The sequence below is a fragment of the Ornithorhynchus anatinus genome, chromosome 20 (genome assembly GCF_004115215.2).
Source record: "Ornithorhynchus anatinus isolate Pmale09 chromosome 20, mOrnAna1.pri.v4, whole genome shotgun sequence".
In the NCBI taxonomy this organism is placed as follows: Eukaryota; Metazoa; Chordata; class Mammalia; order Monotremata; family Ornithorhynchidae; genus Ornithorhynchus; species Ornithorhynchus anatinus.
In genome coordinates, this window is record NC_041747.1 from 8,566,852 (window position 1) to 8,590,484 (window position 23,633).

Sequence of the window (23,633 nt, forward strand, 5' to 3'; positions counted from 1 at the left end):
CCATTAAGCCACCCTGTTTATTACAGCAACTTATTACAGTAACATGACACCCTTCTAATTGCCTATTCTGGCTAGCTAGAGAAAAGAGAATAAAAAGTGTTAGAAGAGTTTGAACTGTATCTGGGCAAAGGGGAATTATGTAATTTCTTGATTTGAGTGTTGAGGGAGTGCCCCAGGATGGCAACATTTTTACCCCCTAAAGCCTGCTCCTCTGGGAACTCAAGAGTATATTCTGCATCATTATGAAATCCTCATGCTGTCTGAAAACGTGTTTCCTTTTGTTTGTTTGGAGTCTACTGCCCTCCAAGTTTAATCAATCACTGAATTTGGTGAACAACAATTCAGTGTTTGCCCCATCAACATATTTCATGTTTTGATGGACTTGAATACTATTATCCTTCTTTGCTGGCTCTCTAACAAGTTATTTCAAAAAACAGTCATTCATCTTCCCCCAAAATTTTATCTCTGATGAATTTTTCCATTCCAATGCACCTATCTGCCACTAGTAAGAAACACTACTATGAAACAGTTCTGCTTTCCTAGACACATTGATATAGCTTAATTTTAGGACAAAAATACACTCTCAGACGCACACACACACCGCCCCCCTCACAGAAAATCAAAATTAATATGAAAAGGATTAATATGAAAGGTAACCTGGATTTAATAGCAAGAGTAGGAGCAGGAAACTTTGCAAAAAGTTTTCAAAACTGGTAAGGCCCACACATCATGTGACAAGTCCTGACACTGCACTGGCTCTCAAAATTTACTGGTGTCATCCCGGTCCCCTTCTGGCTTTCCCCACAACTTCTGACTGGTCTCCAGAGGACAGTGGAAATATAGCCCCCAATCACTACATGGACAACTGGGGACATCCTAGGCATGATCTCCCAGAATTCTGTTTCAGACAGAGTTGAGGAGAAGTTTACATTAGACTCCCCTTCTGTTTTACTTTTAGGCCAGCCTTGACTTTTTCGGGCACAATCTAAAATTCAGGTGGTTATTCCCATTGAGGGCTAGACAATAAAGTGATGGGGGATGGACTTGCCTGAGCTAGCTCATAAGAAGGTTGAACTTAATTCCCTACTGATGTTTCTCTTAAACCTAGAGTGAAAAATTATGTAATTCCCAAAGGAATTAACCTTGGATTCCCCAAGGCTCTTTATATGACTATAATTTAAAACTTTTATCACAGCTAATACAACAAACACTATTCAAATAAATGAAGGTTAAAATCCAACAAGAAAAGCAAATTATCTGGCTAAACCAAGGAAGATCAAAACCTTATTTTCTGTACAAAAAGTCTATGTAAGTCACCCATTTTCATCTACTTAATAAAGTAGGTCATACTTTATTTTAAAAGTAAAAGAACTCATTAAGATAAGTTTGTACATCTCTAGAGACTAACCATAGATTTTGCTTTTGATTCATTTCAAAGCTAGAAGTATTTGTGATTCACTAATTGGTATGCATATTCTCACTTTATTTTGTGCACTAAAACATTCTCTTAGAGTCACATAACATGGTCCCTCTTTGGAAAGTAAGATTTAATAGCCTCTAGCTGCAACCTGGGTCTATTATAAAATGTGCAAAGGATGAGTCATCTTCATTCACTTAACCTATAATAGACTGAATTCATGAATGGACAATCTTATGTAATTCAATTCTGCAAATAGGACCCATTCATACATATCAAAACTAGTTTTCTGAATCACTCTAATATAGCTGGATGTTTTCATTTTAGCCAGAAAGATCTGAAAAAGAGAAAGTGTTCACATAATGTCACCAAAGCTTTGAAGAAGTGTGAGGAACCTGGCTTTAGGTCATTATGCCTTGCTAAGAAATGACTGGACGGACTTACCCTCCTAAGCCAAGCTACGAAGCAGAAGAATGAAGTCCAACTTCAGGAAGCAAAAATCACATGAAGTACTTAGGTAATGAAGTATTTTTTTAAAAAAGGGAAATGGAATTTTTATTGACATGTGGAAGAGAAAAGGAATAATCAAGGTAATCAGAATAATGGTGTGAAAGTTGTTTTAGAGCAGAGCAGTTTGGCGACCTATGCCAAAGAGGTGGTTATAATGATTTATTGAATTCTTAGAAATGCCAATATTCAATAACTTTAAAGCCCAACATAATTAGCATTCTCCACAAAGGATAGAGCTAGAAAGTACTTGTCAAAGCTAAACTTCAACTAACGAAAAGTGGTAAAAGGTGAATAATAATAACGGTGGTATCTGTTGAGTGCTTACTATGTGCCAAGCACTGTTCTAAACACCGGGGCAGAAACAGAGTAATCAGGTTGTCCCACACGGGGCTCACATTTTTAATCCCCACTTTACAGATGAGGTAACTGAGGCACAGAGAAGTTAAGTGACTTGCCCAAGGCAAGTGGCAGGGGCGGGATTAGAACCCACATCCTCTGACTCCCAAGCCCACACTCTTTCCACTAGGCCATGCTGCTTTTCTACGGTTCTTTCCCCTTAGGATTGAGGTCTTAAGGATTTCATTCCTATTATCTATGTTTTATAAGTATTCAGTGTCTCCAACTTGTTTCTTTTCTGAACTCTAACTTCAACCTTTGAATATTAAGTGGTTCTCTCTTTCACTCCCTAAATCATCAAGACAGTAATTATACAATTGGAAAGGAGCTGACTCTATGTCTACATTGTCCGCTAATGCCCACACATTGGCGTGAGCACCAAAGTACCACTGGTGATAATGGTGGCATCTTAAAATCCTGTTGCATTTCTTCTGTTGCATATGTGTAAGCTCCTTGAGGGAAGGGAGTATGTCTACCAACTCTTCTATTATTCTCTCCAAAGCACTTAGTACAATCCTCTGCACACAGTGAGTGCTCAGTAAATATTACTGATTGACAGAGAAAGTCTGTGCAGGCATCACCTCCCTCAGAACCTCGTCAGATCCAGGGGCATTAGCATGCAATTAATGGTATTTCTTGAGCATTTACCAAGTGCACAGCACTATATTAAGCACTTAAGAGTACAATACAACAGGGTGGGTAGACACACTCCTTGCCAATGAGCTTACAGTTTAGAGGGAGGGATAGGGTCTCTACGATAGAACCCCAAGAGCCCTTCCTTGTAAGAGCCCTTGCTCTTCGGGTCCTGGTTCAGAAACCTTCCATGAGGGGTGACTGGGGTACCTTGGAGCCGTTGTTACAGAGAGAATCCTGGGCTGGATGAACTGTGAGTCTGATCCAGAAAGGAAGGCACTGCTCAGGGCCTGAGGCTCTCTTACAGTTCAGTGGGAAGGCAAACCACCTGGGGAGGGATCTTCTTTGAATCTACTGCTCCCAAGCCCACCAAATCAGAGAAATCCTAAACAGGTCCCATTCTTGATGAGCCGGTAAACACCAGTGTCCCCAAGACCAGACGGTTCATAACTCTTGGCCAGTCCCCGTGACTTACGATGCCTTTTGCACCATTTTGTTGGACGGTAACTTCCTGGGACCTTGAGAACTCAAGCAAGAGCAGCCCCTTCGCTCTCCCGTCTGTAAAGCCCAAAGCCTATGACTTGAATTACCTGTCATTATTGAATGAATGTCCCCATTGTCAGATTAACTACTCTCTATAAAGTCTCATCCTCAACAGTAAGGTGTATTACAGAAATGACTCAGGTGTTACTATCTCCTTTTTTTAATGGTATTTGTTAAGTGCTTACTATATGCTAGGCACTATTCTAAGTGCTGGGGTAGACACAAGGTAATCAGGATGGGCACAGTCCATGTCCCACAAGGGGGCACACAGTCTTAACCCCCATTTTACAGATGAGGTTAACTGAGGCACAGAGAGTTAAGTGACTTGTCCAAGGTCACACAGCAGACACGCGCCGTGGCTGGGACTAGAACCCAGGTCCCTCTGACTCCTGACTTCCAGGCCCGTGCTCTATCCACTAGTCCATGGTGCTTCTGAGGTCACGATGCTTCTTTATCACTCCCTTGTCCCATTCCCTAGTATTGCATACTCCCTGCTTCTTTTGCCCTCCCCAGCTGCACTCCTTTAATGGGCCTTTTAGGGATGAGGCAGAACTTCTTTCAGTGACCTAATGTTCAAATAGGCACATAGAAATGGTGCTTTCCCTTCCCACTAACAGGTGTTAGCTACTGGTTTACATCTGCTTCCCAGCACCTTTTGGCCTGACCCCTGACAAGCCAAAACTTTCTTGGGAGGGGCTCTCCTCACACAAAGACAGAGAACAAGCCCAGAGACCTATCAAAACAGACCCATCTTTTGCTGAAACGATTGTTCAAATAATGCTGACTGTTTCCAACTAGTTTAAAATATGGGGATACAAAAAGCTACATACATCAATAAACAAGGCACCAGAGAGCAAGCAAAGTAAACCATTTTTTATCTTTATGTTTGTATGTTTTCTTCAGCCTCTAATGGCTTCCCAGTGGAAAGAAGGGTTACTGGAGATGGAAGAGTCCCCTGTCCTTGGCCTCCTGGCTAGCATGGAGTAGAATGATAAAGATAAATTAAGTAACTTATTCAAGGTTGCTTAACAGGCAAGAGGCAGAGTCGACATTAGAATCCAGGTCATCTGACTCGCATGCCTACAACTCTGCACTAGGCCACACTTCTTTCATTTGATACAAAAATCAAAACCAGAAACAGTAAGTGGAAGAGCGGCAAGAAAGGCATGTCATTTCTCCATTTCTGTCATTATGTTTGTGTGAAGCAGAAGGGACAGGTCATTCTGTGATAAGCTCACAGTTTAACCTGACCATATACTCACTGTATTAAAACCTAAACACCATACATCTAAGACAGCTAAATATTAATTTCCCACAAAAAATGGCATGCACAAAGAACCCTGCAGAACATTACAAAGCCCTGCTGAAAAGTGAAACCAAAATCCCCATTATAAACTACATATGGAAATTTCACTGTGATATTATACCAAATTCTATCTACACTTTACCTTACATAAAAAAAGTACACAAAACAAATGAATTCATAGAACAATATGCTTTTAAACAAGCAGCTGGACTATTCTCTCCAGATATCATAAGTAACAACCATCTAGGGCATTCATTTTTTAAAATGAATAAACTACATAACTACAGGCATAAACCACAATTAGCCATAATCATAATCTTTTACTTCTCCAAATTCTAATTGCTTTTTAGGTGTCAAGATTCACTGAAAAATTACAAATTTTTAATGAGAAAATTCCAGGCTTAATTCTGAACCTGAGTGGACAAAAAACTCAAGGGTTCTCAAAAAAGATATGGTTGCCGGTATTTGATGAATAAAGATGCTGGAAGTGGGTCAATAAAAATGAATACCCAATATGCCTGAAAGGAGATACTCACCAAATGACAGCTACGGAAGTACAAAAAGCACCTTTTTCAAAAGTTATTTGAATTGCGTCTCATAATACTGTGGGCAGGAAATTTGTCTGCCAACATTGCTGTACTGTTACTCTCTCAAGTGCTTAGTACAGTACTCTGCACATAGTAAGCAATCCTTAAATATCACTGATTGATTGATAATTCTCAACAGATTTTACCTTTTCCACGTAGCCAATAAAAGAAGCTCCTGGAGTAAAATGGATTATGGATTCAGCTTTCCTGTCACTAGACTGTAAACTCTTTTGAGGACAGGGATAATACCTATTGCTTCTTTATGCTTGTCCCATGTGGGTCAGTTATTTCCTGGCCCAGAGTGGCTGCCACTGAACAGGGCAGCAGAACCACATCAGCTCTGAGTCAGTAGGAACCACACAGAGGCAAACTACTCTGTCACATCAACTTAAATCCGGAACCCCCGTCTGCACCTGGAGGATGGTCTTTGCGGACTAGGTCCAGTCTTCTGGCTTACTATCGTGAAACAGGGAGAGTAAGAATTTTTACCTTCATTCTTGTCCCCATTTCTTCCCTTTCCTCCTCTTCCCCTCCATCTCTTCCTCTTTCTTGCCCTTCAGCTCCCTCTTCAATTTATTCTCGCCCTCATCCTCCCCCATTTTTCTCTTCCCTCCTTCTTCTTTCCCTTTTATCCCCCTCTATCTCCTCTGACTTCAAACTACACCCACACTTTAACCCCAAACTCAAAATCAAGAGATCTTCCCCCCCATAACCCAAGAAAGTGTATAAAATACGTAACTGAAGCTTGATACAAAGGAGGGGAAGATGGGGTAGATCCAGACCATTCTCAATATTCTCTTTCCTAGAGGAAGCGGGTTTGAGAACTTTGATGGGGAGATAAGTGGATCAGAGGACATGAGTCAGGATATTTGAAGAATGAAAAAGACAGATTAGACACGGGCCATTCCTAGCCTCCAATTGCACAAGAACGTTACTCAAAATCTTTACACCTCAAGTTTTTCAGATACTCTATAGCTGAATTTCAATGCTGTCAACCTTCCTGGATAGTTGGAATACTGTCTACACCTCTTCATGTTTAGTGCCTACTGTACTATTGGGTTTTCAATAAATAACGACAATTTAAAAAAAAAGACAATTGTGTGAATTCTGGCAGACTAGATAGTAAAGTAGAAAAGATGCATATCTTCTACACCACTCTGCTTTGTGAGAATTTGTGATTAAGTAGGTTCTTATTATGCAAGCGATAGGTTAAAGCAGTACATTCACCCAACAGTACGCTGATGCTCAATAAAAGCAATAGAGGTTGACAATTTTATGCTTCCTTTTGATCAAAAAGGGAAATATCTGCCTTGGGGTTTTAAGTTTCAGATGTTGATTAGTAACAGTTTATGCTTGATCTATTTCATTTTTAATACCTCATCTATATAGTTGACAGAGTGAAAGCTTCTCACCATCTTAAATATGTTATAATTATTTCTGGATTAAAGAAATATACATTTTTATAGTATAAATATCCATTGTAGAGTGCCTACAGGTTTAATGGAAAAACAATTTTAACAACTTAATGCAGTAAACTTGGATCTCCAGAGAGATTCACATCATCCTTATGATTATTTTAGAAGCATGGCTTCAAATTCTTAAGAATGTACAATTTGAATATTTCCTTATTTAGAATGCATTCTACTTTTCCAAGTTTTTTTTTCAAGGTAAATGAGGGAAACGTTAACATGTAGAAATAACTTGAAGTAAAAAAAACAACAACAAAAAAACAAATAGAAAGATGTTAGATCAGCATGGGTCATAGTTCTATACGAAGAAAGGAAAGGAAGAGGGTTGGGAGAAAAAGTGAGAAGTACGATATCTATCTTGCCTAGGTGAAGATTGAGCATTTCCTCAATATGGCATGCTTTCAATAATAGTAAAATCAGCAAATGTTTCTTTTGCTTTAGAGTCTTCTTGATAATCCCAGGTTATTATAACACTAATGTACTCTGCTGCAAAACTTAAACAAAGACCATAATGTGGTGTTTGGCACAGAAAAATAAGGAAATGAAAGCAACTAATATTAATTTGTAGAACCATTTAAAAGATTTGATTAAACATAGGATTCAGTAGAATCCAGCCATGGAAATGCTCCAGGGACCAGGAACTTACAGTCACAATAGCTATGTCTTATACACAGCAGAATGCTGCTTGTCATGGATTTCTGCTTCCCCCTTGTTTGTAGGCAACATAAACACAGCCACTACTATCCAGAGCTGGGGCTCTGGCTCTTGGCATTCAGATGGCCTTTTAACAGCAATAGTTCCTCTTACACACATATTGTTTTTCTCCAGGTTTTTTCAGAGTTTAATTTTCTTGTTGTTGTTGTTGTTATCACTTGTGACTACATGTGTTTGATCTTTTGGCTTCACCAGCGGCAATAAGGTACAATCAGCCAACTACTTTTACCTGTACAAAGGAAACTAAAGCCCAATACCCTCAAATACACAGGGCCTTTCTATATAAAGTGGACAAAGAGTAGCAGGAGAGTTGTTTGGAGATGGGAGGACCATTTTAGCCTATGAGTTTAGACATTTACAATCACACATGACACACAACAGGAATGAAGTCACCCCTAAAATATCAGAGCTGCTCCCCAAGACTTTGTTAGAGGGGTAGGCACTTACTGGATTAATTCCAGACTTACCCTGAGGATAATCAGGCTCACTCTGGTAACGTAAAGAATGTTGGCAGTAAGAAGTTGAGTGCCTTGTGGGTGGGGAAAGGGTTCCATCCCTTTTATCTTATCACAAACAAAGCCCCAGAAGGAGGGGAATATTGTTGGCCTACTTTCTGGGGTCAGAGATCCACTTCTGTTTTACAGAACAGCTTGTCTTCTCAAAAGTGAATAGAATTTCATCCCTACCTGTAATGCACTGAAATTGTCCATCTTCTCTTCTTATTGTAAATGCTTCCCCTGGATTGACTTGCACCAGAATAACCTTTAAGAGGAAGAAAAAACAAAACCCACACCAGATATTAGCCAAAAATATAGCAGAGCAAATAACCAACCACATATACATCAGTTTTCAATGCTTAAAATGATCCCTTTCTCTCTATGGACTCTCCTGATGGGCCGGGCAGGAAATTGAGGCTGCTTATTTTGTAAGTTTAGATTAAATGTATTTCTATGAAGAAGATTACCACATATAGGTGCTTTCTGGAGTAAGCAGGTGTTCCAAAAATATGATAATTAGGGTAAAGAGTGTTCAAGTGCTATCACTACATTGCACTAGCATAGCAAGTAAAATATAGAAATTTTAAATTAGCAACAAATTCTTGCCTCAAGCATTTTTAAACCTTTCACTTTTTTCAGTCTTTTTCTATGTGCCTGTGTGTCCTTGCATAATCTGCTCAGCACCGATGTTTTAGAAGGCAAAAAAATGCACCAACTTGGATGGTTCCCAGTAGAGGACTAAATGCATGTTTAATAGATTTTTTTATCAAATTAATGACCATTTTTTTCAGCATTATGTAAAGAAAGCACTACACACCAGAAAACTTTATCAGGGCTAGGCAACTAAAGAGGCTGCTAAATGGAAATAACTGACACGATAAGGACAGTGTTTTTAAAAACATGCTGGCCATTGCAACTAAGGACTAAAATCTTAACACTGGCCAGTGATGTTAAAGAGATTCAGACAGGGTCCAATGCCGTATCCACAAGCCAGTACTAAATTTTGGTATTATCATGAATATCAACCACTGGCACAACTGTTGCTGAATCAGGAGAAATGTAAAGATCAAAGTGAATGTTTTGGGTGCTGAGAAAGTATGTGTAGAGTTGTGGAACCCATGTATATGCCTGATGAGTGCTGAGCCTTAACTTCCTGGCCAGCTGCTAAGTGAGCCTCTGTAATTGGCCTAGGGTCCAGGGCACTTGTTACTTGAATCATCAAAATTATTTTAGATGGCTATGTCTTTTCAAGTGAGGTGAAAGGGTGCTGGTCTGGAGGCAGTTAAGGACAATACACTGAGCTAGCTTAGAGGAGGGTAGAATGAATGGGTTCAGTGGTCCAAGAGGAAGACTGATCGCATATTTCTCTCAGACCGGCAGTGGAAGACTGCACCTCTTGACTGATGCTTGAAGACTCATGACTTTTAGGTTGTATTCTTCTGGCTCTTCAACTGCTGCAAGAACTTTAGGTCAACACCTAGTATTTCCAACTCTGCCAGACTATGTACATATACTTTCTTGATATAACTGGGCAGGTTGATCAGATATCCTTTTTAGGCTACCCCACAGGCTTTATGTGGTACTCTCTAAGGACAAGCATAGGGCACAGGTAGCCCTCCAGAGGCTGAAGGTACCAGCGGGTAATAAATAACTCTATCATTACTGTAGGTATCCATGTGGAACAGGGCTGAGAAGTTCATAGTTGCTGCCCAAAACATTTACCAACCCAATTTAGAACAGACAACTCCTCCTGCTGCTGCTGGCAGTCCAAACACAAGAGCAGGAAATGAGGTGGCTGCCCTTTTTCTCTTCCCGCTGCCCACATTATTTTAAACGGCTATTTACACTATTCGGTAGAAAAATCTGAAGGTTCCGCTGTACAGCCCCAAGTTCATTTTGAATGCTTAAAGAATATCTTCCCAGTAGAGGATGCTTCAACTTCTTTTTACAGCAGTTCACATCACTGTTAGATAAACACTAAACCAGGAATGGGTAACCTCTGGCAGGTAGGCCAGAAGGTGGCACCAATGTCCATTTTGTTTGCAGTCTCATATCTCGCTTTCTCCTTCTTGCTCTCAGCAACACCAAGTCAGTAGCCAGGGCACCTGGCTGGCCTGGATCTGCCAGACATCCCTAAAGAGTAGCCAAGGGTGCTGTGGCTTGACCTGGTAATACTGCATGTAGCAAGTCACGTTACCGTTAACAGCCCCCCAGTCCCCCCAAAATCAGTTTGGGCCACCTATCTCTAATTCAAAAGATCAAATGATATTTTTCTTCAATAATCTATTCTTCAAACTAACAAAAACGATCTGACATGTCATTCCTAAACTGTTACATTTGTGTAAATGTTCCAATAAAACTAAGTATTAGCATCAAATACAACAATCTACGGAGATGACTTTGGCACTTAGAACAACACTAATTTTTATTTTTAAGTTCTTTTGCTAGAGGTAAAGGGAAATCAGAGTTTCCTGAAGTTCGTGCAACTTAATTGTAATTGGTTTTCTTTCCTGAAATAATCCCTTGCCTTGAGGGCAAGAAGATACACTATGTAGCATTCACTTCAAAGGCCTGAAACTAAAATGAGAGTCGGGAGGTCGGGGGAGGCAAGAGACTGAAAACTAATGGAGAGACTGACAAGTAAATAGCCTGAAATATTTCAGGGCAGACAGATTTCTTTCCATTTACAGAGATGGACAGTTCTTTCTCTGAAAGTACAGTTGGAAGAAATGAGATGTGGCATCTCAGGAACCCTCTGTGGGCACAAGTGACTCATGAACACAAAATATAAAAGCTGCTGTTGCTGGTCAGTGGGTATGGGTATTTTATGAGAAGCAGGATGGCACAGTGAATAGAGCACAGGCCTGGGAGTCAGAAGGTCATGGATTTTAATCCTGGTTCTGCCATTTGTTTGATGTGTGACCTTGGGCGAGTCACTTCACTGGGCCTCAGTTACCTAATCTGTAAAATGGGGATTGAGACTGTAAGCCCCACATGGGACGGGAACTGTCCAACCTGCTTTGCTTGTATCCACCCCAGCACTTAGCACATGCCTGGGAAATAGGAAGCGCTTAACTTTTTTTTTTTTAATAAGGGATTGTGGAAAGCACCATATCATCATGCCAGTCCATGCCACGGCTTCCTGCAAGAAATATAATCTATAGCAGGGACTATCCCGTAGTACAGATTAGTAAGGAACAAAAAGAGGATCCCAGGAACAACAGCCAATATTTCTATTGTTGTCCATTCCCTAATTTCAATCAAACGTTTTTATTAAGCACTTACTCTATGCAGAGCACTGTAGTAAGTGTTTGGGAGAGTACAAAATAACAGAGTTGGTAGATATGTTCCTTGTCCAAAATAAGCTGACAATATAGAAGGGGATAGAGACATTAATATAGATTAATCACAGATATGTACATAAGTGCTGTAAGACTAAGGGGTGAAAAAGGGTGCAAATCCAAGAGCAAAGGCGACAAAGAAGGGAGTGGGAGAAGAGGAGATTAGGGCCTAGCGACTGGGGAAAGCCTCCTGGAGGAGATGTGCTTTTAATAAGGCTTACATATCCTCTCTATTACTAACACCCCGCTTCAGCCCTTCCCAGCAGTTTTACAGCAGCCAGAAGACTGCAGGATGCCAAACTCACCCTGCCCTCAGATTATCAACACCTTCTCCACCTACCCTGTTGCTGGACATACTCTAAACTATTTTATCCCATCTTAGCAAGCGATATTTCTAAAACACAGTTTTAATTTCAAGGGGGCGAGGGGTACCCCCAAAAGCATGAGAAAGACATGCTCAGCTCAGTTTGACCTGAGATTAAACTGCATGATTCTCCTGACTTGATCCATAACAAAATGAATGAATATATGTTGAAATTTTCTTGTTTTGGAGTATTGCCACATTTTTAGGTCTTTGGTTGGTCATGCACTGGTCATGACCTGCATGACCCTCCTGCAGGCCTCTGTTACTAGGTTAGAACACTCAGCCCAGCTCAGGATCCTGTCTCTGGCTGTACAATCTCTGCCTTGAGGTCAACTCTAAAGTTTATGGAGAAAACATAAAGACCTAGTTTTTCCCCCCCTCTGAGTTTTTGGGTTTTTTTTTTTTAAACCATATTGTTTTCTGAAATAGGCCATACTTTAGTAAGTGCTCACTGTTCCTGAGCTTGATGTTAGATTCTAACAGTTTATCAGGTATAGGTGTGAGCCAAACCTCTTAGGATCAATTTTGAAACTATTTTCTTATTGGAGTTACTTTGGCCAGCTGTCAGGTCATCCAGTACAGTCCTGCTAGTAAGGGTAGGTTGCATACTCTCCTCAGGAGTTCCACATCTCTCCCTCTGAGATTCCTTCACAACTCTCAGGTGGATGCCAACCAGCCTCGGTATGTGAACATCCTGTGGAGTTCTATATTTTGATAAGATTTTCCTGGCCTTTATTAGGAAACAGTCAATTCTCTTACAAACATAGGGTTACTTTTCTGACAAATTCTATATTAACGAATACACATGTACACAAGCAGTTCTGACCACAATCATGCATTGCTGTGAGAATGCTCCCCTATTTCTTAACAGAGCTCTCTTCAAAATCCCTAGTAAAAACACATAAGAATCAAACAATGTCTGGATTTCCTGAATTATTTTTTGCCTGCTGCAGTCAGCTTCCTCCTTTCTAAGGACTGGGTTTTACTATAGTTCTCTTTTCTGAAAATAAATATTCTAAGATTAGGTGTTTGGGTCTTCCTTCCCCATGCCCTGTCTACCACTCAGAATTACATCAAATATATTTGTTTATGGGTCTAGCTGTTTCATAAAACAGCCATAACCTATAACTGAGATTCTTATACACACTGAAACTAAGCTACAAGCCTAAATTGGAGGCAACAATGGGTAGAAAACTTGTCCTCCCCGACGCCCATCGACCCCCATGATGATACATTTTCCTCTTTTAAGACTGGAACTAATGTGATAATGTGTGCCAAGATTGGTGTGCTGGCAGCTGCCTCCGACTCTGCCTGAAATAAGTTAACTCCTGGGATAGCTGCACTGCTTTCCAGTAAGGACTGACAGCAAGAAATGGGCAAACCTAATAGTGGTGCTGCTGTGACAACTGGAAGAGATAGAGGATTCCTCCTATTTACAAATACCAGCAGGAGACAGTGATCCCTACTACTTACCAATCTTCCTTGAGCTTAATGATGATGATGATGACAGTAATAATAATAGTGATATTTGTCAAGCACTTACTGTAGGCCAAACACTGTACTAAGTGCCGGGGTAGACACAAAATAAGCAGTCCCTTTCCCTCTAGGGACTCGCATTATAAATTAGGTGGGAGAAGAGGTATTGCATCCACATTTTACTGATGATGAAACTGAGGCACAGAAAATGTTAGTGACCTGCCTAAGATTGCGGAGCTGGCAAGTGGTGGAGCAGAGAAGAGAAACCAGGTCCTCTGAGGGCCTGGCCCATGCTCATTCCACTAAGCCGCATGACTTTTCACATACCATGCAATTAGGCATTTTTCTCGCCTGCTGCTGCAAAGAATCAAAAAGGATATTTACAAATTAATCAGAAGTACTAAAGTTTCATAGAAATCTATAGTTTCAAATGTTAACCTATTAATCACAACTACTTGAAAAATATTGCCATAAACAGTGGAAGTGTTGTGCAATTTGCTTCCCTTGACAGTACAAGCATATCTGTACTTTCATGAACCAAAAATATGATTAAAAATAATTACAGAGTAAGAACACCAGATGTGCAGTTCCAAACAATATTTTTTTTTTAAATCACGGGAAGTTGTTTCCCATCCTCATGTAATAGGGACAGCCTGCTTTTTGTACACTGTTTGATAACTGCAATGATCAACACAGGAAGCCGGGGGAAAAAAGAGTGTTATAACCTCTTGAACCCTTGAACTATGTGGTTCAGTTTTGCTTTTCCAAAAAAATTATGAAGGCAAATCTCAAAAGCTACTTGAAATATATTTTTGTTACAGATGAGACAAAGACAGAAATCCCACCATCTCTAATGCATATTTAACAAATACAAAGAAAAACCTAGAAATATCTTCTCTTGCAGGTGTTCCAAATCATTCAATTTAGAAGGTAGACCTGGTAAATTTTTCAAACAATGGGCTAAAAACAGAAGTTACTTCTTAGAAAGCAACTGGGCCCTGTGGGGTACAGGTCACTGCAGTGATTATCAACTCCCCCACTTCATCCATCCCCTAGGATATCTGTACCCTGTCGGAGAGGACAGAGAGGATGAGGTTGGGCTCGTGGGACAGAGAGGATGAGAGGGTCCTGCTCTGGATCCTGGTGAAGACCGGACAGGCAGTGACAACTGCTTTGGCAAGAGGTGGAGCCAATAGCTCAAATCCCCCACTGGTCCCTTTTCCACTCCAAGGACATGGAGGGCAGTCATCCAGCCAGATATGGCTGCCTACCCCTAAACGCAGTAGGGTGAGGCTAATGGTTTTGATCATTTAGTGATAATTCCCTGGAGCTAACTGCTCCTCCATCCACCCTCATGGCGCCAAAGATGCTGGGAAAATCTCTCCCCCAGTTGTTTAGTGTTTTGGAAGGCAAGCATGGTGCTTGAATGTGGACACATCCGTGACCACAAGTAGAACTAACGCATAGCAGCTCAACGGGAGACCTGAATTCTACTCCTAAATCTGGCAATGACTGCTGATAAATGATTTCACTTCTTGTTACCTCAGTTTCTCCATAGGGTTAAAAACATCCATTCCTCTTTATCTTATGAAAATGTGAGCACAAGAGAACATAAAAAAAATAAAATTGAGTTTTTCAGATCCAAGATGCTCTAGATTTCTAAGATACTGGCATGAACATCAGTTATTTTTCCATTTAATGTTCAGTATTACAGAATTTCACTACCTTGAACTTTGAATATTACTTGTAAACAGTAGTAGTAATTGAACTTAAGCTCTTACTGTGTACAGAGCACTGTACCAAGTGCTGGGACAGCATACACAGGTAGGAAAGAAAATTAATCCTGTCCTTCAGGGGGCTCAAAAATCTAAGATTATGAGTGAGAAGGGACTGGAGACAGACATCAAGTTTTCCTACCTGTAAGGAAACAATTGGAGTAAATAGTTCCTGTGGATAATAACAACAGTGGCATTTGTTAAGTACTTATTATGTGCTAGGCACTGTTCTAAGCACTGGGGTGGATTCAAGCAAATTGGGTTGGATGGGTCCCTATACCACATGGGGCTCACAGTCTTAATCCCCATTTTTCAGATGAGGTAGCTGAGGCACAGAGAAGTGAAGTGACTTGCCCAAGGTCTGACAGCAGATACGTGGCAAAGCAGGGATTGGAACCCAGGTCCTTCTTACTTCCAGACCCGTGTTCTATTCACTGGGCAATGCTGCTTCTCTAATGAAGTCTGAAAAATACCAAGAGAAACTTCTCAATGCTGGGACTTCAGTAAAATAGAGGATATTTCAAGCAGCACATTCTGTTAAAAGAACACAACACACAGCAAAGACACTAACACACCTTAAACAAAAATCTGAAATTTTCAATGTGTCAATTCAGATTGAAAAATCTTTCTCCCTCCAGGGAGTGATGTCATGCCAACTACTAAGAGACTCCTACATCAAAAACAAAAACAAGCTTTTGACCAGCTGGTTGTGATGACTGTACAAGCTACAGAGTGAGTAATTTAAGAAAAGGCTAGAAGAGAGAGGTTTAGGTATTCAAACCAGAAAGACATTTGAAGTTTGAAGCCAACTGCCTACCACTTTGCAATTACGCTGCTCAGTTATGAGTGCTAATATAAAAAAAGAAGGTGCCAACTGTTCATGAAAAACCAGGCTATTTTCACCATTGAGATCGACTCAATGGGAATGATGTGAAAATTTTGCAGTTGCCATCCATAAAAGAGAAATACTACGTCAGTGACTTGGAGTCCCTGACCTAAGTATATTATTAATATTTGAGAGTGTGCATCTACTGCTGAAGAACAGAAATATGGATGATCAATTGCAGAGTGTTACACTATCATCAGTCCATAGGGACAATCAGATTTCTTATTTTGACTGCCAACAGTATAATTCCAGTCCTACAATTTGTTTTCATCTTAGATTGACCAGGGAAATGATCTTTATTTTAATTCATTAGCTCAGAAATGGCTATTTTGTAACTGACTTGCACCTTAAATACCTGACAGTTTTAAAAAGATCATCAGTGTCTTGAACGCTGAGAAAATTCTAACTAGAGCCACATGTTTAATTTCAGTATTTTGAGTTTAAGCAAAAGCTGCTACCAGGTCAAGAGTTTGTGTGTTAAGTTCTAACTCGGTGGCTTAAAACAGTAATACTTCAAAACAGTTCATCATATTCGTTAGGACATATATACTTGGAGATAGTTCCCAAATTTTGAATGAAATACCTTTTAAAATAAGGTTTATTACATGATTTATGCCTTGATTCCAAGCATCATTCTTAGCATCAATTTAAACCTACTCTCAATTTTCAGATTTAATATGGGGGGGGGGGGGCATTCTTAAAGGTCCATTTTACAAATATAGTAATTAGTGGGCAGTGTGAAGTCTTGGTTTTCTTCCTCCTTTTTTGTCACTTTTCAAGAAAGTGTCTCAGCATACCTGAGATTGGTGAAAGGGAAAAGTGTCATGATGGAGCCAATGCAAAATTGAATCTCATTGGTTCTCACTTTGAGGGCATGTCAAAGCTCAACCTTCCCCCACAAGCTTAGAGCTCTCCCTCCTACCATGGTTTTCCATCATTCTTCTTAATGCTAAGGCAACTAAATGCTAATGCCTGTTACAATATGCTGTTACTGGAAGACCACTGAGGAGAACCTTCCTCCAAGGGAGGCCACTTAAAGTACAGAGGTCCTTCTCTAATGCCGACAGCACATCCCTAAAAGGAGCTCGATTTTAGCAAAACTGGCATTTATGAACTACTATAGTGGAAACTAAAGGGTTGCTTTCTAATCCCCTATACTTGGATACTGTATGTATACACAATATACCGCTCTGCCTCACTATCTCTCCCTGGCTTTCAAGCTCTCTAGATGTCTGTTCAGATGTCTGTTCTAGATGGGGAGGCAGCCATTCCTTACCCAACAGCCACTCAGGACTGCAAGTAGAACAGCTACTTCAACTGGTCTGGCCTCCATCTTGCCCATCTACTCTCCATCTGAATAATAATTCCTAATAATTCTCTCTCCTTGTTAGTCAGGATGATCAAATCTTGTAGACTTTGGAGACCCTCAGTTGAACTTGCCCACTAAGTTTCTGGATTCTCAACCACCACCTCCTTCGTTCTTTCTTCTGTTCTTTCTTTCGCCCCTGCCTAGAGTAGGATGAAGGGGAGAGAGAACAAACATTTATTCAGGCAGCAAATTACATGAACATGATGGAAAAGGGTTTCCTCTCCAAACCACTAGCAGGGATTGGGGAGACAATTTTCCATTTGCAGAGCAGAACAGCAGCCAGATAAAATGTAACCTCCTTATGTCTGAATGTGTCGGGAGGTATTATAGAGGAGATTTATAATCTCGGAGAAAGACAGAAATGGAGAGAAACCAAAGTTATTTCTTTCTCTCAACCAATTTAGGGGTTTCTCAAAGGAGCTGTAACAGAACATGGAGAATTTGTACTTAACCATGCAATAGACATGAACAGTGAACATGTCACTTGAACTTCAACATAATTTGCTAGATGACTGGGCTTCAGTAATTTTATACTGTAAGATGCCATAGTAAAAGCTACCCATTTGAACGCAATTAGTCACACGGCAAAGTTACTAAAATAGTCCTCAAAAAGTCATATCCTGTTTAATTCTCAAAAATTAGAGCTTCTGAAAATGCCTCTAAATTAGATGAGCTAGGGGAATAAAATGAATTTGAATCACCTTCGTTCAAAGTTAAAAAACAAGAGCTACAACATAGGTTATTTCAGGTTCAATTATTAGCCTATTAGCCAAAACTATTAACCTTTTGGAACAGAAAGAAAGTCTTAGATAGTTTGGCCATTCAAAGCATCACTTTTAAAAAAAAATTCAGGGTTATTCTAAATATGTAACCTAAATTATTTTTTTTCAAAGCTGCAGAAGTCAGTAACTAAAAAGTCACTGTACACTTGCTAGCTTTTGGGGGAGGAGAAGGGAACTTTTCTTTTCTGAAATGCAGAAAGTAGAAGCTTTATTTAACCCCATTTTTTGCTGATGTCATGCAATAATTCCTTCCCTCCTCCTGCAACATGTAGAAATAATCTCTAACACCCTCTCCTGCCACCAACCATCACCACAAACCAGGGTCCCCATCATCAATTAAGGTTCATTCCAGTTCCAGTCTGGCTCCTGCTTGTCTGGCCCAAAGTTCAATGTCCCTGGAGGTTCCAAATACTCCCTGAGCTACTTTAAAGCCTGGAAACCATAACACCTGTTCAACTAGGCTTCCCTAAACATGGAAACATGGATTTAAAATCTGGTAGCTCACATCTCTTGAAATTTCCATTTCTTTCACTAGCATTTTCACCCTGACAATGAGAAGCAGCTGCAGTAATGCCCCTTATCTGAGATGGTGTTCGGGTTTACTTTTAGTGAGGGAAATTAACTCCCAGTACATTTCTTATATCGAAGTATAGAACTCCTTTACCTCTCAGGTCCCCTAAACTTCATCCCTCCCATCCTCCAGAGCCTTCAAAAAAACAACAAAGAAACAAAAAACCCACTTCCTCCAAAAAATACTCTCTGACTTAATTCCCCAACCTACTAGTCAGGCCATTCCACCTGCCACTTATACAAATGAAAAAATAAATTAAAATTTATATTTGTTAATTTGGGAGGGGGGTCCCAAGGCCTATTGCCCCCAGAGTGAAACTGCCCACTTCACACACGAACTGAACTCCCAGCAGTAGTCCCTTGTCCAGTCCGGCAGTGGGAGTACCCAGGCAGCAATATGTAAACTTTACAACTTCTAGAATGCTGGAAAGCCTGTCCCTCAGCACTGCAAGACACCACTTGCTACACTCCCCAATCCTTGCACAACAAGAAAACGGGCCTGTCTGGACAACCCTTTCAGACTGGGGCTCCAGGGTTTGCCATCACCAGATTTGTTTCCCACCTTCAGAACCGAGTAAAAAATCCAAGCATTTGGTATTATAGGTGCTAAATCAATCCTGTCCACAGTGTTGCAAATCAAAGTGCCATTACCGTGGCCTAGTGAATAGAGCATGAGCTTAGGAGTCAGAAGGACCTGGGTTCTAATCCCTGCTTCACCACTTGTCTGCTGTGTGACCGTGGGCAAGTCACTTCACTTCTCTGTGCTTCAGTTATCTCATTTGTAAAATCTGGATTAAGACTGAGCCCCATTTGGGACACGGACTGCATCCAGCCTATCTACCCCAGAGTTCAGTACAGTGCCCGGCACATAGTAAGTACTTAAATACCATTTAAAAAAGAATAAAATGCATAGCCCTTTCCCACCCCTGAGTTGGAAGCCCCGATAAGTTACTAGGCCACTCAACTATGGGAAGACAGTTTTTTTTATGGTCCAGCCTACAAGAGGCCATGGCTGCGAGTGCTCTAAGCCAATCTTCCAGTGAGCCCAGATGCTCTCAAGGTCTTTCTGTGGCCAGATTTGAAGTTTCGGAAGCATCTGTAGGGCATTACATTAGAGGAGTGTGCTGAAGATTTCAGGTCAGGCAGAAAAATACCACCACAGATTTGGAACAGGAAGGGAACAGAGATAAAGGAGGGGGCCAGGGGGAAGTTATGGTGGGGGAGAGGAGGAAAAAGAGTAAAAAACTGGGAATTAAAGGAGAAATGGAAAGAAGAGGGGAGACAAAGAGAAACAAGGGTCAAAGACAAGTTTCAGGGAGGGGTAGAAGAAGGGAAATAGAAGATGAAAAAGTGAAGTGGAAAACAGGAGAGAGGGAGAAAATATTGAAAATATACATACAGCTACATTTAAATATATAGGGGTGCATAAAGACTGGGAGTACAAATTAGGCATGAAAATGAGTACTGCATCTTCACCAAAAAATATTTAAGGTGCTGCTCCCTGCTTGACAGGACATAATAATAATGGTATTTGTTAAGCGCTTACTATGTGCCAAGCACTGTTTTAAGCACTGGGGTAGATACAAGGTAATCAGGTTGTCTCACGTGGGGCTCACACTCTTACTCGCCATTTTACAGATGAGCTGAGGCACAGAGAAGTGAGGTGACTTGCCCAAGGTCTCACAGCAGACAAGTGGCAGAGCCGGGATTAGAACCCACGACCTCTGACTTCCAAGCCCTTGCTCTTTCCACTAAGCCACGCTGCTTCCAATAATGATGATGGCATTTGTTAAGTGCTTACTATGTGCCTGGCACTGTAGTGAGCGCTGGGACTGGTGCAAGCAAATTGAGCTGGACACAGTCCCTGTCTCATGTGGGGCTCACAGTCTCAATCCCCATTTTACAGCTGAGGGAACTGAAGCCCAGAAAAGTGAAGTGACTTGCCCAAGGTCACAAAGCAGACAAGTGGTGGAGTCACGATCAGAACCCAAGACCTTCTGACTCCCAGGCCCAGGCTCTATCCACTAAGTCATCCTGCTTCTGCTTCTGCATAGGAGCATGACTATGTTTTGTGGAGATTAGTAAAGCAAATGGGGATATTCATGAGTGGCAATCTGATTTTGTCCAACCTTGAAGTCTTCATGGAGACAGAGAGAAGTAAAAGGACAGTGTTCAGCTAAATGGACACTTTTCCAAATAAGTGGAAAGGTCTTTGTAAAGACTAATAATGTTGGTATTTGTTAAGCGCTTACTATGTGCAGAGCACTGTTCTAAGCGCTGGGGTAGACACAGGGGAATCAGGTTGTCCCACGTGGGGCTCACAGTCTTAATCCCCATTTTACAGATGAGGTAACTGAGGCACAGAGAAGTGAAGTGACTTGCCCACAGTCACACAGCTGACAAGTGGCAGAGCCAGGATTCAAACTCATGACCTCTGACTCCAAAACCCGTGCTGTTTCCACTGAGCCATGCTGCTTCTCAATCCAATCAAGGTTATTTAGCGGGCACTTTACAGTGTGCAATGCTGTATACTAAGTGCTTAGGAGAGTACAACAGAGCTGGTAAACATGATCCTTTTCCATCAGCAACTAGTGGGGGAAATTTAAGGAAGAGACAGTGAGGAGGTGACGTGAGTGAAGGCTTGATGCAGTGGGAGATGAAAACATGCCAGATGGAGGAGGATCATGAGGCTCGATCCCAAGTTTTGACTCCATCTCAAAAGAATCAAGATTTTAAGGAGTAGCAGCACTGCTTGAGGAAAAGAGTTTTGGCAGCTGGACATAAGTTGGCTTTTAGGAGAAAACGAGGAAATGGGTGGGAAGGCCAGCAGGAAGGATATTACAGTAATATGGGAGATTGATGAACGAGGCCTGTTCGAAGGCTCTGGCTACGAGAACAGAAAGTAAGGAGAGGAACTGGATGTAAAAGAAATGTAATATTACGGAGGGAAAAGATGTGCCTTCAGTGAGTTTCTTTCATCTAAGCCCATTCTGTTACCATCAATATATTAGATACAATGCTCAGTAATTTTGATTTAGTGATAATTTTGTGGACCAAAATGTGTGCTCCATGTTCAACAGAAGTGATAAAATAAAGCTCTGTAAACCTCTGTAAAGGGACCTCCAGATAGCTAAGAACAATTTCAAAGCCACTTACTGAGTCCTCCCCGACAGTCTGAAACACCACCACTTGACATGCTTGTCAAAGAACACCAAACATGTTAATGCCACCTCATGATCAACTGCAGCTGCCCAAAGAACCCACTAAAATTTTCCTTTTGTCTACCTCTCTGGAGCAGCTCTCAATTTAAGAACTAGTACAGTTTCTGTCCAAAAACCCGAGTCTGGAACCAAGGTTGTTGCTTTTGGGATATGCACAAACTTCACTTACTGCGGACGCAGGTTTGGGTTGAGTATTTTCCATCCTCTCTATAAATGATCAGAAGGATGAAGTTTATAGAAATGATAAGCTGAAAACATGAGGACATCAATTGGAGTGACAAAGGCTGACTTGGGACATGATTGAAGGCCACAACATTATGAAGAGGTGGGTAGGGTGCATATAAAATTGCTGCTAAACAAATTCCACAAGTACAGGATTTGAAGAAGCATCCACTGGAGTTAAGTCCAAAACAAGCATAAAGATACATTTCTTCAAGCAGCAGATGAGAAGTGAGCCTGTTGTTGGGAAGGGATTGTCTCCATCTGTTGTCAAATTGTACATTCCAAGCATTTAGTACAGCTCCCTGCACACTGTAAACGCTCAATAAATACAATTGAATGAAGTATAAGGGATTCTTTGCCACAGGAAGTTATAGAGGCCAAAAATAGCAAGAGGGAAGAGGGACAAAGTAGTCCATTATGGAGGCATATCCACCCAACTACTAGAATGGATGTCCAGGAAGGCAATTACCACAAATAGTTTCTCCACAAATTCTCTGGCCACAGCCAGAAAGGGAAATGGACTAGTCTGACCCAGTTCTGACAGTACTTACAGTCTTCTGCTTGAAGAGATTCTATATATAACCAGGGCTAATTTTGAGCAGGTGCTCAATAATCATCCCTATACATGAGTTATTTGAAACAGGAGAGTAATCAGCAGAAAGAGCAATGTCACATTTTGGAAGGAGGTGGAAGACAAACAGCAGTCATATTCTCTTGAAAGGATAAATTAAGATCCTTGCCAATATATCCTCAGTGCAACAAAGATTACTGAGAAGAATTTTTAAGTAATTCTGATGTTTTATTATTTTAAATTCTCTTTATGGAATAAAAGTTGTTTAAAATAGATTTTGACGAGCCTTCAGATTTGGTACACTGAAATCAAAGAGTTCCAAAATAATACTGATTGGCAAACAGGAACTGTGTCCAATCTGATTATACTGTAAATATCCTAGTACTTAGTAAAATTTAATATATACCATAATTATTAATCTCCAATCATGGCCACACTACATCATTTATGTGCCTGTAAATTTCTGGATATATTTTAATTATTTTTACTCTACTGCCTCTGGCACCTGCACTTTTTTCAAAAATCTAATCAGAGATTCTTGTTTTCGTGTTTGCCTTCACCCATTAGACTGCAGAATAGGAATACAGCATTTTTCTTCTTTTGCAAGTCCCTTCAGTGCCTTGTACAATGCTCTGCATAAAGCATTCAATAAATGCAGAATATGAAGACAATGATTATAATCAGGATTCAAATGCACTCAGACTCAGATGAAAAAAAATGTGGACTGCTATTTCACAGGCACAGCAGAGAGAGAGAGAGAGGTATGAGGTAAGGTATCCCTAGCCTTGGCTTGGGACCCCAGAAGAACCAAGTTGAACGAGCAGATGGCCCCACTCTGTGCCCTGTTCAGGCTTATTGCCACACCAATGAAAACACTGTTTATGTACAACATAAACATGAGTATTCTTCTATAAATGATACATTACAGTCTCCAGCTTCCAACCATTATTTTCAGGAGACGTCATACAAAATGGTGAAAACTTT

General features: G+C 40.7%; 1 protein-coding gene across 1 annotated transcript in view; it reads right to left on the minus strand.

Annotated features, from left to right (window-relative positions):
• The window catches only part of FNDC3A (fibronectin type III domain containing 3A), a 109,181-nt gene that overhangs the window by 45,220 nt on the left and 40,328 nt on the right, over positions 1-23,633 (minus strand). The window contains 1 exon segment of the mRNA XM_016227645.3: positions 8,262-8,337. Coding sequence (XP_016083131.2) covers positions 8,262-8,337 — 76 coding nt within the window.